The sequence below is a fragment of the Triplophysa rosa genome, linkage group LG25, assembly GCF_024868665.1.
Source record: "Triplophysa rosa linkage group LG25, Trosa_1v2, whole genome shotgun sequence".
Taxonomy (NCBI): domain Eukaryota; kingdom Metazoa; phylum Chordata; class Actinopteri; order Cypriniformes; family Nemacheilidae; genus Triplophysa; species Triplophysa rosa.
Genome location: NC_079914.1, coordinates 8,682,004 through 8,698,362, shown reverse-complemented (window position 1 = coordinate 8,698,362; position 16,359 = coordinate 8,682,004). Strand labels below are relative to the sequence as shown.

At 38.5% G+C, this 16,359-nt stretch overlaps 1 protein-coding gene across 1 annotated transcript; it reads right to left on the bottom strand.

Moving 5' to 3' along the window:
• Positions 1 to 3,650: 3,650 nt before the first annotated feature.
• Positions 3,651 to 16,355, bottom strand: tmem59l (transmembrane protein 59-like). Its single transcript, XM_057325268.1, has 8 exons — positions 16,026 to 16,355; positions 14,159 to 14,264; positions 13,361 to 13,455; positions 11,998 to 12,150; positions 7,072 to 7,180; positions 6,767 to 6,881; positions 5,721 to 5,838; positions 3,651 to 5,376 (listed from the first exon to the last, which is right to left on the bottom strand). The coding sequence occupies exons 1-8, from the start codon at positions 16,188 to 16,190 to the stop codon at positions 5,218 to 5,220; spliced, it is 1,020 nt and encodes a 339-aa protein (XP_057181251.1). The 5' UTR covers positions 16,191 to 16,355; the 3' UTR covers positions 3,651 to 5,217.
• Between the last annotated feature and the right edge of the window lie 4 nt (positions 16,356 to 16,359).

Below are 16,359 nucleotides of genomic sequence, written 5' to 3'. Positions count from 1 at the left end.
AATGTATATTATGCATATTTATCAAACTCGATGGATGAGGCTGGACGTGTACTTGGGATTTAAGTAGATTGCAATATTTTAAACTCACCAGATGCACACACTTGTGAAATGACAAACGCTGGCATATGAGTTAATATAATTATACATTTTACCATTTTAATGCAGTTTCAAAAATATACACAATTTTCCAATTTGTTTAGGAGGGACTATTGGACTACAAAAGTTAAGATTTAATTCATGGTCTCATTCATAGATGTTTACCCTTGCTGTGATACAAGCCCTGTGAAATGTTATAAAAACATGTTATAAAAAAATCTAATATTGTGGAAAGAGCACCATTTGCACACAATTCTCACGTATAGATGTTTTTTCCTCCGTTCACTCCTTTTTCTTATTTTTGGTTATTGCAACCTGTATGTAATCACCTTATTAGGGCACAACAAGGAACGACATGTATTTTTAGCATATCTATGTGCATTTTTTGGTATCCCACAAATTTGTGAAGCATATTCAGAAAGCACCTACTTATGCATACATGAAATGATTATGGAAACTACCCGATATCGCATTCATATCACTTTTCTCACGCTGTTTCTCTCTCTCTTTTATCATTCTGTACATTTCTACAGGGTCCTGTGTGGCAATGGTTTTGGCTCTTCAATGCACTGCAGGCTGACTTTACCAGCAGGCTGGGACTGATAAGGAAGTGGTATAGGGTTAAAGCGGTGCTGTAGCCCACAGACGGTCTCCACACCTCGGCAGCAATAAAGATACTACACAAACCCAGCCTCACTGCACCCCCTATGGTAGGACGATTGAAGTGTAATGCACAACTTTGAACTGTGACACGCAACAAGATGGACTTGTTTGTCACACTGTACTTGGTATAAGGCACGTCATACTTGCGTCACCTGCAATTTAGTGATAATGATCTATGAGGAATGAAAGTACTCAATTATATTCTTGTGAGCCAAAAAATAGGAAAAAGGTCTGATGACAAATAACTGCAGCACATATTTTGTCAAGTATTTTTAATAATAGTTCACTCCCCAAAAAGAATATGGGTCCTGTTGGAAGACCGAAAGAAAAGTTTCAAAGAGCTCTTCCAAAAACTAAGTTTCATAGTAACCATGGTTGCAACAACAGGAAGATTATTTTGTTCTTTTTGGATCTTGACACTACATCATCAGTTCCCAATGAACTATTGTGGTATGAATAAAATCTGTAAATCATTTTCTCCAGAACAGACAAAATAACAGCATCCCAATGTTCCCCCACTGCATTGATTTATTCTCAAAAGATACCCAGATGAGGTGAGCCGCTGTTATTCAGAATAGGTTTTCATGGAAAACCTTCATTTCTGAACCTTTTCATTTCTGAAGTGCGGTGCACTCTGGGATAGCGCTCTGTACGTACGTATGAGGGACCAACAGGGCGGAACAGTGCATTCTCATTCACCTGGAGTTCATGTAGGGTTGTTATTAGCTTTGTGTGTTAGCATTGAGTCAGATGCTTCGGGAACTGACCATGTGAGTCATATGCAAACAAGTCTATCTTTAGTTGGGTTTCTTTAGTCCCCCCAGCAAGCCTATTGTGTGGCATCAGAGCACCGCCGACTGTGTTAATGTTTGCACGGCGGCACAATGCTCTCTATCTGATATCCTCATCTGCCTATCAGGTTAATACTAAACTGAGATGGACCAGAATATGAAGCACACAAGTGAGGCAAAATGAGGTCCATAAGATAACTCACAATTAAGGAAACTGATCCACCTTTCCATATTTTGCAATTGCTAAATGATGTATAGATGACTCTGTCTATTTGAATAAAGAGCACTATAGACATTTCCAGGTGGGAAATGTTTTATCACAGTTGATGGACACCTGGAGAGCAGTATGCGAGACTGCGTTATATCTGACGGAAGCTATTATTGAGGAACAATCTGCTGGGCCTCTCACCTAAAACGTGCCACTGACCTTCACAGGTTCACACCTGCTTCACAGCACAGGTGGTTTGTTTGGTAAATACCTGTGAACGTCTTGAGATGCGTCACCTTCATTAAACTGTTGGATGTCAGAAGGTCCTGAGGCTGAGATTATTTTATTATATAAACAAAAGCAAAAATGTGTTAAAACAAATAAATTCGCGGTATATAACCAATGGGTCATTTAAACACTCCTCACAGAGGCGCAAACAGAGCTATGTGCACGTGCGCCATCTGGTGACAATAGTGTGAATGTACACTTGTGCGCTATCCAACATGTCAACTTCTAAAAATGTCTAGACAAACCAAAAATGTCTTAATTGTGTTTAATATGGGTTAAATACATAAGTGGGTTTAAAAAAATGTGTATACTTTAATCATCAGAACTGAAACGTCCCATTTACGTCAGTTATAATCCTTGGAGATTGATTTTGCAGTAATTGTTGGCTTCCTGTCGCCCCCGTGTGGTGGTTCATATATCATTTATTGGGGGATGCAGTTTTAAGACAGATCTATAGCCTAACAGCATGCATATTCATGCGTTTACATTCTTTGAAATGATGCATTCTTTGTTACTTTGCAAAATGCATTGAAATAATCATTGATCTAAAGTCATAATGATAGGTTTAAATTTTACTTGACTAGGGATGTAATACCTCGGTATAAAGTCCATGGTACGATATTTATTGCTATATTTAAAATGACAAATGATGGCTTGGGAACGTGCCATAAGCATCCTCTTTTCTTTATCCTCTAATGATAACTGTTGCTTAGAGGTATGAGTTATAGTATGAGATGGGTCAAATGACCTAAAAATCCCTTTTATAAAATAAAATAACTGCACCATCTATGCTTTTTTCGAACATTCTCTATGTTAGGGCCGGAAGACCTATCATTTCATACAGTCATGTGACCACGATAATATTGAGACCATTTTGCTAATGCGATGCGATAACACGATGTCGATAATATTATTACATCCCTATACTTGACAATTTAATAAAAGTGTCAATCAACATTTAGTTTTGGAAAACAGTTGTAGTTAACCCGATGTTGTGTTTTGTTTTGTTTAACGCATGTGACCCTGCCTGTAAATCCGGCTAAAGTCATTTTTTATGATTTACTGTTTTCTTCATAAATGAATCCTATATAATGTGAAGACCATTCTTTGAAAATAAAATCTTGTTATCTTTAAGGCTATGTCAAAGATTGAAGTCATAGTGAAATTTAAGGAATAGTTCACCTTCAAAATGAAAATTCTGTCATCATTTTCTCACCCTCTTGTCATTTCAAACCTGTCTGAATTTCTTTCTTCTGCAGAACACAAAAGAAGATATTTTGAAAAATGTTGGTAACACAAAATCGTTGGTCCCCATTGATCTAAAAATATCTTCTTCTTCTTTTTCAGAAGAAAGAAAATCACACAGGTTTAAAACGACAACAGGGTGAATAAATGATGACATAATTTTCATTTGGAAGGTGAACTATTCCTTTAATGCTTGAAATCAAACATTACGATGCTCCTTAGAATTAGATTAAGCCTGGTTTTCACAGACAGGGTCAAATATTTTCGTTCTTGTAATAGAATTATTTTTAAGCATTGACCACCACAGTTAACACACCTATTGAATTATCTTCTTGCACAAGAACTATACCCACACCAGATTAATTACATGAAAACACTTTATTCGTCCGATATTATGGATTATCTCATGGGAAACTGTTCAAAAGAGAAAAACAAATATTATTGATACGTATTTCATACAGTCATGACGTTGCTTAGAACCAGTAGATATTAAATGGCTTATTAAGGTATCTCGCCTCTCGCTTCTTAATAATTTACAGTCATAATAACAATGCCTTACCAAACATTAAGCAAAAAACACAAAGATCACAAGCCTACAGCAGTTTGCTTTCAAAAAGAGATTGGACAATATATTTAATGTCTCATAGCGTACTAGCATGCAATGTGGCTGGACTTAAAAGTGGAAAATAGCTGCACAAGACAAACGGTGCTAAAGCTCCTCGAGTCTACAGTCTGGTTACAAAAGATATATTTGTCAAAACCGGGTGCTTGGTAGGCAGAAACCACCCCATTTTAAACCCCACCCCAACACCTTTCCCTTTGGGATGAAACAATATCTGTAAGAGGACAGAAAATATAAGCAAGGGTAGAATACAACAATTCACATTCGGTCTGAACAGCAAGTTTATTGTCCATCTATGTTTCTAACAGTGGGGATAAGTTTCTAAGTATTAGAATCGATAGGCTATTTAAACGAGACGTAAAAGACAGCAGTCGAGATATGATGCGTTACTGTACGCTTTGAATAAATAAATAAATAAATAAATAAATATACATCATGCTTTCTAGATATGCATGTGGGTAGTTTAGTTTCATTTTAGTTTAAATGCATAACAATGCATATTAAAATCTCCCTGCATTTCTGTGTGCATACAATTTTTTTAGTTTGAACTCTACAATTTAACTAACTATTAGCATTTAGTATTATGTTAAAAGTAATGTGTGTTGTTTTGTTAGCGTATCAGTTCAAAGCACGCAGCCACGGTCCATGTAAACGCTTTATAAATGTAATCTCGAGCATCTTTCGCTAATTGGTTGCGTTTGATATCTCTGTTGCTCCGTTCAAAGTGAAAATCTAAGTGTGCGCAAAAAAGTTGACCTGTTCCTGACAGATCGCCATCAAAGCTTGTTATCAAAGGAAGAGGGGCACTTTGAAAACGCTCACGGTTTATTTCAGTCATAGTCTGTGTGTGTTCTGTCTAATTGAAATATTTGGATGAGCTGCCAGAACTTGACAAATACTCCAATACTTTCCTTTCGAGGTTTATAAGCATCTTTATCTACCGTCCGAGCCCCCAGTGCGTTTATTCAAAAATTCAATGAGAACGTATAACAACAGCGATATGAAAATTGCTGTGAAGTTGTTCATGAGCTCAAACGTTGCTAGTGTTTTCAATGTATATATTATAGTTGACAATGCATAAGTTAGTACATTATGTAAACAAGCACCTAATACTACGATTCCATGAGGTTCGCGGATTCAGTGATTAGACTAGGATTTAGACAGGACGTACTTGTAACCCATATAATAAATGGCATCATGCAATGTTTTCTTTAGAAAAATGATGTGGCTTCCCATTAAATTGGAGACAAGTAGCTTAGAAGCACGGGTTAACCCCTAGTTGTCGAAGTACTTCCTTGGTGCTTTTAAAGCGATGTTTTGCTGAGGTCCACCTTGACTGGAAGGGGACCCGCCTCTTTGCTTTCCTCTGATTGGCTGATGGTCATGGCAATCACAGGCGTCAGGTGGTATGGGTTGACCTTCTGGGTGTCATCCAAGAACTCCTTATCTCCATTGATGCTTAGCTGTAAAAATACGCTAAATATTCAACATACGTAAACAAACACACATTGGCAACAGAATGCCATTTAATCCTTTGTGATGTCATTTGCCGTAATAACTTTTCAACATAAAAAAAAAACGTTCTGTCAAATAATTTCTAAAAATAAAATTATCTTTCTGAGAAAGCACTGTATATGTAAAATAGGTTTTTATTTATTTGACACAAGACAGGTGCAGGGTTTAAATACCCATAATGTTAAATAACATGAATATCTGGCAACCCGAAAACTTGGCCAAATTAAGTAAAAGTAATGCTTTAATGCTGACTAACACATTGTCACCGTGTGTCTGGCGCATTAGCGTGTACCTGATTCTTGACGTGTTGCTCAGGTGCTGTGACTAGACTGGCACAACTCAGCCACAGCATCACCATGATAGACAGAAAAAGACATGCTGCTAATATCCAGCGTGGCAGCCCTGAGCGCCTGTCAAACAGTTATGATGATAAGTTAAACGTTAATTTAAAAAAGCACACTTTTAAATGCAGAAATGTATTTTTTTACATATGATATTTAATGTGCTTTCGTAATGTTGTATAAGCAATATGATATTATTAGCGAATATTCTTAGTGATGTTTTCCAAATGTTTTGTTGCGCCTCATAATAAGGCTGTATTTGTTACCATAGTAACCATATTTTTTCAGCATTTATTGAAGCTTCAGTGTATGAAACTTAGCGGCATCTAGCTGTGAGGTTGTGAATTGCAACCAACGGCTCACTCTACCCCTCCCTTACGAAGCACTACGGTGGCTGACACAGGACTAAGATGTCGTCATGATTTTGCTTTTTTGCCAGAGATAACATATTTACGAAACGTGCTCTGTAGACCTCTGAAGACATAGTTATGCATATTACATTGCATTTCTGTCAAAAGATCCTCCAAAAAATTGCACACTTGACCTTTAATCTTTGTTATTGTTGGTTAATGCAATAAAATTCTTAATGTTAGTTCACGGTGCGTTGACTACTGTTAACAGATACAAATTTTGAAAAAATGTGTTAGTAAATGGTAAAAAACATTAATTAAAATAAAATCAAATTAACACATTTTGTTGATATTTCATTTGTTTTAGCTAATGCATTAACTAATGTTAACAAATACAACCTTATTGTAAAGTTTAACATTTTGATTTGATCTATTTGCTGTTTATAAAATGTTTTGAAAACAAAGTACTGCGACATAACTAACTGCAACCAAAATGCAACACTGTTAAATGTCCTTGCTGGATAAGTATTGCTTTTGTTCACCTTATTTAAAGATTTGCATTTCTGCATAACCTTCTCGAAAACTTAATCACGATCAAACCAAAAACATCAACAACAACAAAAACACCTGCGTTCATCCCATCTCACCTTGACATGCAGCCCAGGAAGTCATGCTCAGCAGCTGCATCCTCGGCGTGTTGGCTGACATGCTTTCCTTTCGCTCCAGGTTTTGCCGCATTCCTCTCCCCGTGCGACCGCCCACCTGCAAGGATGCAGAGGCAGCACTCGTGACCATAGATTTCATGACCCTCCAGCTTCACACAAACCACGGCAGCACAAATAGATGTGTCGCAAATAGAAGTCAAAGCTCAAGCTCCGATCTTAAATGAGCTATCTGAGAGAAAACGAAAGAGCTGTCAACAAGCATCTGGGTTGAAGGTGGATCCTCTTACCAGTATGCGGTCGCTGTGTGTGCGAGTTGACTTGGGGCCAGGGTTTGTCAGCCACGTTGGAGCGCGGGGCTTGTAACTCGGGCAAGGAGTATTCGATCTCTGGTTGGCTCTGGGAGAATCAACAAACACACTGTCAAGGGCAGGAAACGGCATTATGGGATTTACTAAGCGGAAAGGCTTCTGAATGAGATGGCTGGCTTGGCGAGCGCTTTTGTTATGGTGAAGTTTTCAACTCCTGGGTGAGGAAATAAAACTCGGGACATAAAGCTATTGCAATTCTCAGGATAATGAATGGAGCGGTTAAACATGATGACACAGAGAACACGTTTGGAAAACACAAGCTGAAACTAACCGCCGGTGCAGCTCCTGCTTACGTCTGTATCACGGGCAGAAATTGATTCCCGAGAGCGATCGGTAACAGAAGAAATACCTGACACCATACACTCTCCCTTAGAGGTTTGTGGACTCTTTTTGAGATGGGGTGTGAAAATCCTGAATCGCAAAAAAACCCTGGCAAGCAACAGACATCATTGACTTCTTATAAAACTATAAGTCATCCTGTTATATGGATGGTCTTGCGGCGCAAAGTCAGCTAGTCAACTCAACACTTTCAAACAGGATCTAAAGGACATGACTTAAAATCGGTCTCATTAGTCTAGGCAAGAACATTTTGCTTTTCCTCTTGCCTTATATGTGTGAATGAGTGCATGTTTTTTTAAAGAATGCATCTTTAGCTTCCCCGTGAGATCTTATTAAAGAGGGATTTCTACTCTATTCCAATGAATTCTTCAGAAACGGGCTCTCTGGGGAGGCTCATGTGAACTTCTGAAATGACCACAGAGAGGTCGGCAGAAGCAAACACGCGTGGTTTTTCATGTCGGTGCATTAGTAGATGAAAACCAAGGGAGCTGTTTGCGTGTCATGTTATTCTTGTATTCTGATAAGTAATCTATAACTGGAGGCAGTGGGTCTTTATTACCAGGGATTGTATATTAAACGGTGGGAATAGAGATCCCCTGATATATCAGCCAATAATCAGTATTGGTTGATAAAGGCAATTTTCCACACTATCATCTATCGGTACATAGTTTAAAAACAGCCGTTGATCAGGGCCGATATATCCTGTCAATCAAAAGAGGCCAGGAAAATGCAATGAATTTGTGCTCTGTATATAGAAAATGTTAAGAAGCAGTTTGATGTTCAATATTAATAGTTAATAGAAAAAATAACATTCAGAAAGTTTAGAAATATTCATTTAAACTTCAGAATCAGCATCTGTAGATATCACTCTGAATAATCGGCTATCGGTATCGGTGCATCTTTAGTTAGGATTTTTTTTACATTTAGATTTTCAGGTATGGATTTGTTTTGCATGCATGTACACTACCAGTCAAAAGTTTAGGACGATTTACTCATTTTTATTGATAGTTTTCCCACATTTTATAATAATAGTAAATAGGGCTGTCAAAGGATTAATCGCGATTAATCGCGTCCAGACTAAAAGTTTGTGTTAACATAATATATATTTCGGTGTATTGTGAATTTTAATTTTGTATTTATAAACACATACAGTACATGCATCTAAGCAAAATATAAAACTTAATAAACGTTTAAAAATAGTTTAAATTATTGGTAAATATAAACAAATACATCTAAATATTTCCTAAATATACATGTTTGTTTATGTTTTTGTGTTTATAAATAGAAAATTAATATGCACAGTACACAGACATATATTACACAGACACAGTTTATATATTATATAAACATTATTTTGGATGTGATTAATCATGATTAATTGTTAGACAGCCCTAATAATAAACCCATCAAAACCATGGAATAATGCAACTGGACCTGTGGGAATTATGTTGCGACTAAAAACATCCAAAATAGATGAACTCTATGTCATATTTTAGCATTTGCTTAGAATTTGCCAAATCATATAAAATCATGCATTTTATCATCCATCATCTTTTTTTAACCGTATTAAAGGAATTTCCATCTATGCTGGACTTTTTTGGCTGCTTTTTATCCATTATTTAGTCCGAATAATCATTAAAAAAAACATTGAAACATACGGGTTAAAAGATCATGAGCAACATTTTTTGTCAAGTTATCCTAAAATGTTGACCGGAGGTGTATATAATATATATATATGCAAACTGTCTAATAGCTGAAGGGCTGCAAACTGACACATTCTAATTTAAACACAACCGCTCAAAAATTAATAAATCAAATGAAAAATATATACATATGAAAAATCTCACTAATCGACCAGCTTGTGGTTTGAGCGCTAGTTGACTATTTAACCATCGTGACCCGTCCTTGCTTTGGATGAAAGCATCAACCACATGCACAAAGGCAAACATACAACTCACTGTTATGTCCGATCCTAATGTCCAAAGATTAAAGACAGACACGTATCAGCAAACCCAAAAATCAGACACGAGAAGACATGAAGGCGTAGCATGAAATGCAACATAGTATGGACAATTTAGCTCTGCAAAAAAGTTCAACTCTCACAGTTGGTTTAATTGAAAGGGATGCTGTCAAACGTATTGAATCCAGATGTCTTCAAGGGACGAGAATCAAAGGGAGAGAAATGAACATCTGAGGAAGTTAATGTTGACTGGCCACAGACCGATGGAATCTTGCCATTAGTGAAAGCGGGCTGACGTGCATCTGTCACGCATTACTGCAGAACTCGCCAAAGGTGATCAATGCAGCTTACGGGGCTGCCAAGAAGACGAAGCCTAGATTGTTGACTTAATAGTAAACAATCGCGTTTTCCTTATTTGGGATTGGCTTTCTTTCTCCGAAGCCCATCTTTTCGCGTGTAGCCGTCGTCCACGCTGAATTTAAACAAGATGGGAGACCTTTTTCCAAACAAAAATTCATCCCCCAATCAGTGACTAGTCAACGACGGAGTCGTGTTTACCCTTCAGCTCGGAGGAAATAGTCTGATTCCTGTTGATTACCTCTAAGGGACCTACAAAACCCTGGACGGGGAGGACACACATTAGGCACAGACTGCAGTTTAACTGATGTCAAATGTCGGGCTGTTACTGATGTGAAACTGGGCTACAGATCATAGACGTCCCCCAATGTTTGCAACATGTCCCTTCTTCAATATTTGGAAGAGAGTAAATTGTCCCCCCAATTACGTGTCTGTCTTAATGTTTTGAATCAGCGCGGAATGGTTCCTCTTAGAGAAATCAAGTAATGCAGGTGATGTTGAACCTTTAAAAATTTCACTTCAAAAGGTTAATACTGAAGTGCAAAGTTTTCTTTCTTACAAAATCTTTCATTATGTATTCACCTACGCGTTCCTGAAGGACTTTCTTTCTTCTGCAGAACACAAAAGATATTTTAAAGAATGTTGGTAACCAAACAACATTAGACCCCCATTGACTTTCATTGAATGGACACAAAACCAGACATTTCTCAAAATATCTTCTTTTGTGCCTCACAGAATAAAGTCATATACAGGTTTTGAATGACATGAGGGTGATGACCAAAGTTTCATGTTTGTGTAAACTATCCCTTATCCCTGGCAATGTACTTTAAACCTAACTTATGTCCACAAACCAAAATAAGAGACTTTAATAATATAAATGAGTGTTTGAGAACATCGGACATCAATCAAACACCAATCAAAGGCTGAACAAGCTGTTCGACTGGATTTTTTTCAATATGAAACTTTAGGGAAATGTGTGCGGCGCTCTTTTAGAAAGTGTTCGAATTCCTCTCAGACATTCCTTCAGAAAAACACATTTCATTACTTCCTCAAGAAAATCAAACAGATTAGAACATAAATCATATTTATAGAGAAACCTTTCAAATCCTGCTAGCGCTGCGCCAGAACATCAAGTCATGCCAGAACTCCGTTTTTTTGTGCTTTGCTTTTTATATTATCGTTGTGCAGTGGTCCATGTACCACTAAAAACAGCCTCATCTTTGCCAAATGCACACCACAGCAGGCCTCCTGAAAAACAATCAGCTTTTCCTTCGTTTAGATGCCTGAGGCAAGAAGCCCATCATTAGTCTTCCACTTCCCCAGAAATGGCGTCTCGCTATTTTGTCAAAGTTCTCCATGTGCTTGATTTAGAAGTCAACAACAGTTATGCTACAACCAAACACTGGGTTTTCACCCTCTTCTGTACGATCTCTGGCCCGAGTCGATTCTTCACGTGGTCGGTTGACTGCCAGCTAACCGCTAAACAAACGCTAGGCTAGCCACAGGACGGCGGCGAAGGGCTCGTTCGCGGTTGATAAAACAACAATTCATCATGGATGCTATTACGCTGACAACTTGCGAAGGTTTAATTCTACATTTGGTGCTGCATCTTTAAACCCCAGATGGCCAAAGGATCGATGACCTAAAAATAGAAAAATTCTGTCATTGTTTACTTGCCCTCATATTGTTCCAAGCTCGTACGACGTTATTTTGTTTGTTTGGTGAAAATAATTCTGATGAACACAAAAGAAGACATTTTGAGAAATGTCTCAGTGGTTTTGTGTCCATACAATGGTAGTCAATGGGGGTCAATGTTGTTTGGATACCAACATTCTTCAAAATATCTTCTTTTGTGTTCTACAGAACACAGGTTTGGAATGACATAAGCGTGAGTAAATAAAATCAGTAGAATCCATTAACATAGTCCTTATAAACCCTACTGTTTTTTGGTTGTTTTTATGATTGTAGTTGGTTTAGAAACAGCACGAAACCTTATGAAACTAAACTTGCAATCCAATGCGAGATCCCCTGAGAAAATACAGTTTCTTTTAATTTAGCATCAGTGGATGGAGATAATCCAGCGTTGCGACCGCAGCCATTGTAAAACGAACCAGATCTTGAAACCGAGAGCATATGAGTCACTTGTGGAGTAGTTTACTATAAAGAAAGGAGAAAGGACAACACACTACCTGGAACACGACCACCTTCCCATCATCAGCCTGCAGGTAGAAGGTCCAGGTGGAGGAAATGAAGCTCTGAGCAGAACTGACGATGTCATTGCACCAGCTGGAAAGGGCATCCATTACTGAGATGGGCTTGGGGCGGTTGGTCAGGGCCTTCAGCTATAGATTATATCGAAAGTAATTTGTTGAGAGCTTGAAATGTTAGATAAAAATCAAAACACCACAACTAAGGATGGATTAGAGCCTGAGACAAAGAGCGCCGGAGCGTTTGGATGGCAGAGACCTCCAACTGAGAGGCCCGCAAGTCGCCTGAGAACAAGAAACGACAAATGTTGTTGTCACCATTGGAGTGTATTAAAGACATGATGTATTCTGTCTTAAAAGTATGGCTTTACTTTGTCACATGTAATACTTTATTTCTTATATTTGCTATGTGATCTCTTGTCATTTTCACTCAGTCGTTTAGCGGACACAGCAAAGTGATTCTCAAACGAAGAACATTTTAACATTACATTTAACAAAACATTTAAAAGACCTACACTGCTGTTCAAACGTTCCGAAACATTTGTTTTTACTTTTTTTGCACGGTTTAGAATAATAGTAAACTCATCAAACACAACTGTAACTATAAGATTTATGTTGTAACTAAAAGCATCTACAAGAAATCAAAACTATATTGTGGCATCTTCAAGGCAGCCACCCCATCGTCCAGAATTCGCAAAATCGCACTCTTGGCATTTTATCAGCCAGTTAAAAAGAAGCCTTTTAAACAGTATTGAAGAAATACTACGTATTATGGCTGTTTTAACTTCTGTATTTGATCTTAGTCATTTATTTCATTTTTTAAAATAAAAGTTGTTGTTTTTTACTATATTGGCAAAAAACAATTCTACAGAAGTAATTTGAAATATTTTAACATGCACCTTCGGATGACAAAATGTTAGTGTAATCAGATGCTACTTCATGGGACAAATGATCAAAAAAAAAAATCTGAATTTTAGGCACAATTTTGAGATGTCATAGTTTTGAGAATATGGGGCGGTTTCCCGGACAGGGCTTAAACCAAATCGCAGACTAACTTAAATGTTAGAGGTGTCTTGATTGAAAACAACTTACACTGAGATATCTTAAAATATAGTGTGATTGTTTTGTCTTTTTGTTAAGAATGTTTTTAAAAACGATTTAAATATCCTAATTAAACTAAGGCTTAGTCCTGACTTAAAATAATCCCTGTCCGGAAAACCGCCTCATAAAGTCAGAATGAATCCATTTTAAATCAATTGTCCTTGCTCCGAGGGGGTCCCAAAAATGCAGCTGCACCAGGGCCATAATCCGTCTTTGAGGAAACAACAACGTGTGAAAATCGTACCTTTCTCCTTTTGATCTCCGGCTCAGCGGGTTGGCTGGCGCACCCAGTGCTACAGGCCTCCTGCTCCAGCAGTTTAGTGTAGGCCTCCTGGCACGCTGCAAACAAACACACATACACAAATGATACCTGTCAGGCGGTTCCGTCTCTGTCTACCACTCCCCACAGTCAAGCAGTCATCAATATCAACAAACATCAGAGCATCTTACACCAGAAAGCGGAGAATTGATTTTCAATAAAAGAACTTCCTTCTTGCCTAGCAGCTTCTCACAGACCAGCGCTGTATTGACCGTTTGCCACTAGCGCACAAAATCATCGCCAGATAAAAATGAGTGCTATCAGGCTGTCTGCACACTCAATATATGTCCTTGGGCTACGCAGCGCCTCATTCCGAAACATTATTGGTGTCAAATGTTCGTCTCTGCTTCTTTCCAACGTAGTGAATGCGTTTTGACGAGCAATTCACTTTGAAAATATATTTCTACCAGCTCACAGTTTCAATTCAATTTTAGTGGTTCTTAGGCTTGTTTGAGGTTCGTGGAAACTGTAATAAATGGGCACATTTGATATATTTTTCATTTACCGTCAAACACAGCTTTTATATTGCTACTGGAACTGAATGAACAGCAAAGGATGTCTCAACACCTATGTGTTTCTAGCATTCTCCTGCCGCCTCTGAGAATTGTGGGAAATGTAGTTTGGCGCCACATTCCTGTCCACTCATAACCACCCAAATGACACTTCATTTCAACTTTTTATAATCAATGCCATTTTACTTCCATCACGAGGTTGATGTCTTACCTCCCTGGCATTCTTCTTTGCTGGTATTGATGCCTGCGTTTCCATTCACAAACTGGCAGATTGAGTACAGACGGCATCCACGGTGACAGGCATTCATGATGGAGTCCTGCACGAACAAGGCAACTTCATAAAAGCTTCATTCACAAGGAATCTCTTTGTATACTTTGTACAGTAATAATTACATACAGCACGTAACACAGACTCCAAGAATCAACTTTAATAGATGTTCCCGGCGGTTTGAGGTGCGATTAAAAGATCTTTTATGCGATATCTAACCCGAGATGCTGATAATCATTACACAAGACCTGACACGTTTGAGATGTTCTGGATGTGAGGCAAGTAGTACGGTTATGACTGAGGTGGAAAATCTAATCTGAATAGTTGCAGAGATCACTGGCGTGACCGTAAGCACATAAGCAAATGCTGCGCCAGGTGTGACCTCGCATGCAAAGTAGTAATTGACTGTTCAAGGACAAACAAACAAAGGTCACCCTTCACACGACGTCTTGAGTGTCTGGATCAATGCTGTCATGAATTTAATATATAAATTAGATTCTCTCTCCAAATTCACTTTGAATCGATAGATTGAACTTAATGGATGTCACTATGACCCACAATGTCAAAATGCTGAAAAAGAAAACCGGGTAATGGCTAGAAATGATTTTCGACCTATTTTTTGTTTATGCACAACACCCAAATGTCCAAAATATGTCATGTCTGAGAGCCTATTTAGATACAAGTACTATCAAGTGCATCATTGCATGATCATATCATACAGTTTAGATTCACTTATAAGCCTATAATCTTAATACAGTATGTAAAATAAAACATTTTAAGCATTATCAAAGGCAAACAGCGCCGACAGATGGTTGAACCGACATTAAAAAAGTAATTTACTGGTGCATTTTACCGACACCTCCTGTCTGTGACGTTTAAAGCCATAACAAGGCATCACGCCTTTCACTTTCAGTGACGGGTTTCTATACGCCTCCTGCTGCAGCCTCGAATTTTGACAATGAAAGTAAAATAAAATAGATTACGTAAGATCTAGCAGAGTACTAAACCAAGACCGAGTGTTAAAAACATTGAGACTGTAAAATGGCATAGCCTGCAGTAACATAAGATGCGACGCCGTTACTGCTATAGTCGACACGCTTAACGCGCCGCACCTGCTGAAGTGCATCACGCAAGGTGATGCAACTACTGCAAAATAAAAACCTATTTTATTCCCAGATGCTGGAAATACAGAAAAAACAATTCCTTAACGTTACGTAAGCAATCGTAGTTGAACGAATAACGCTCTCGGATGTCGAGCGAATCCACATCTTTCCAAGGGTTCGTGGGCCAACATCAAACAATAGAGATGAGCGTTCAATGGAATTCGTTTTGCGCATTTAGAAATTGCAATGTTTCGATTCGCTTTAAACAAATCTGGTTGACAGATGCGCTCGAGCATAAATCGCCTGACACGAATGAACGGAATGACAATCGTCCGTGTCCACCGTTATAATTCATGCGTCATAACGCATAATTCTCGGCCTTGTCTTGGTGGATACAAAGTAAGGTTTCCATGCGGTGCCAAGAACTGTGGCACAGAAATCCATGAATCGATTAAGAATCGACTCGGGATGCTGCCAAATAATGCTCCCATCTTTTGCGCAGTGTCGAAGCTGCAGACGCGCAAAGGTTTCGTGTTTAAAACGAACGTTTTACTTCATCTAACACGATTTCAGTTCTCTATTCCAAAAGGGCTCTATTCATTCAAATCTTCAAATGGCTACAAATACTTAATACGCAATCTTATTCAAGGCATTTATTCATAAGCCGTTATTATATACTGCAGAAGCATCTGGTACGTGGCACTTACTTTGGCGGGGCTTTTGTTTTTGATGGACATCTGGCATTGTTTTTTGCAGTAATTGATATCGCCCAGTTGGTTGTCAAAGAGATCAGATGATGCCGCCGCCAATGCTACCAGAATAAGAGAAACGAGCGCGGGAACGCCGCGCACCCTGCCGCCGAACTGGAGCATCTCGTCTCGTAGGATTCGGGTAAGCGCAGTCTCGGCGTGCACTGGCGCGTCTGCGGGGTTCGGTGCGTCTCGACCTGTCCCTGCAGCTGCTGCTGTTTCGGTTCGGGCTCTATCTGCCTCGGAGATCTCGTGCCTTTGATGCGCCGTGTCGTCACTCTTCACATCATCA

Excerpts from the sequence above, each read along its gene's own strand:
- tmem59l (XM_057325268.1), bottom strand. The coding sequence starts at position 16,190 with ATGCTCCAGTTCGGCGGCAGGGTGCGCGGCGTTCCCGCGCTCGTTTCT. Across the intron at positions 12,151-13,360 it reads CGGAGATCAAAAGGAGAAAG|CTGAAGGCCCTGACCAACCG; the intron begins GTACGATTTTCA and ends TATAATCTATAG. Across the intron at positions 5,839-6,766 it reads TTCCTGGGCTGCATGTCAAG|GCGCTCAGGGCTGCCACGCT; the intron begins GTGAGATGGGAT and ends ACTGTTTGACAG.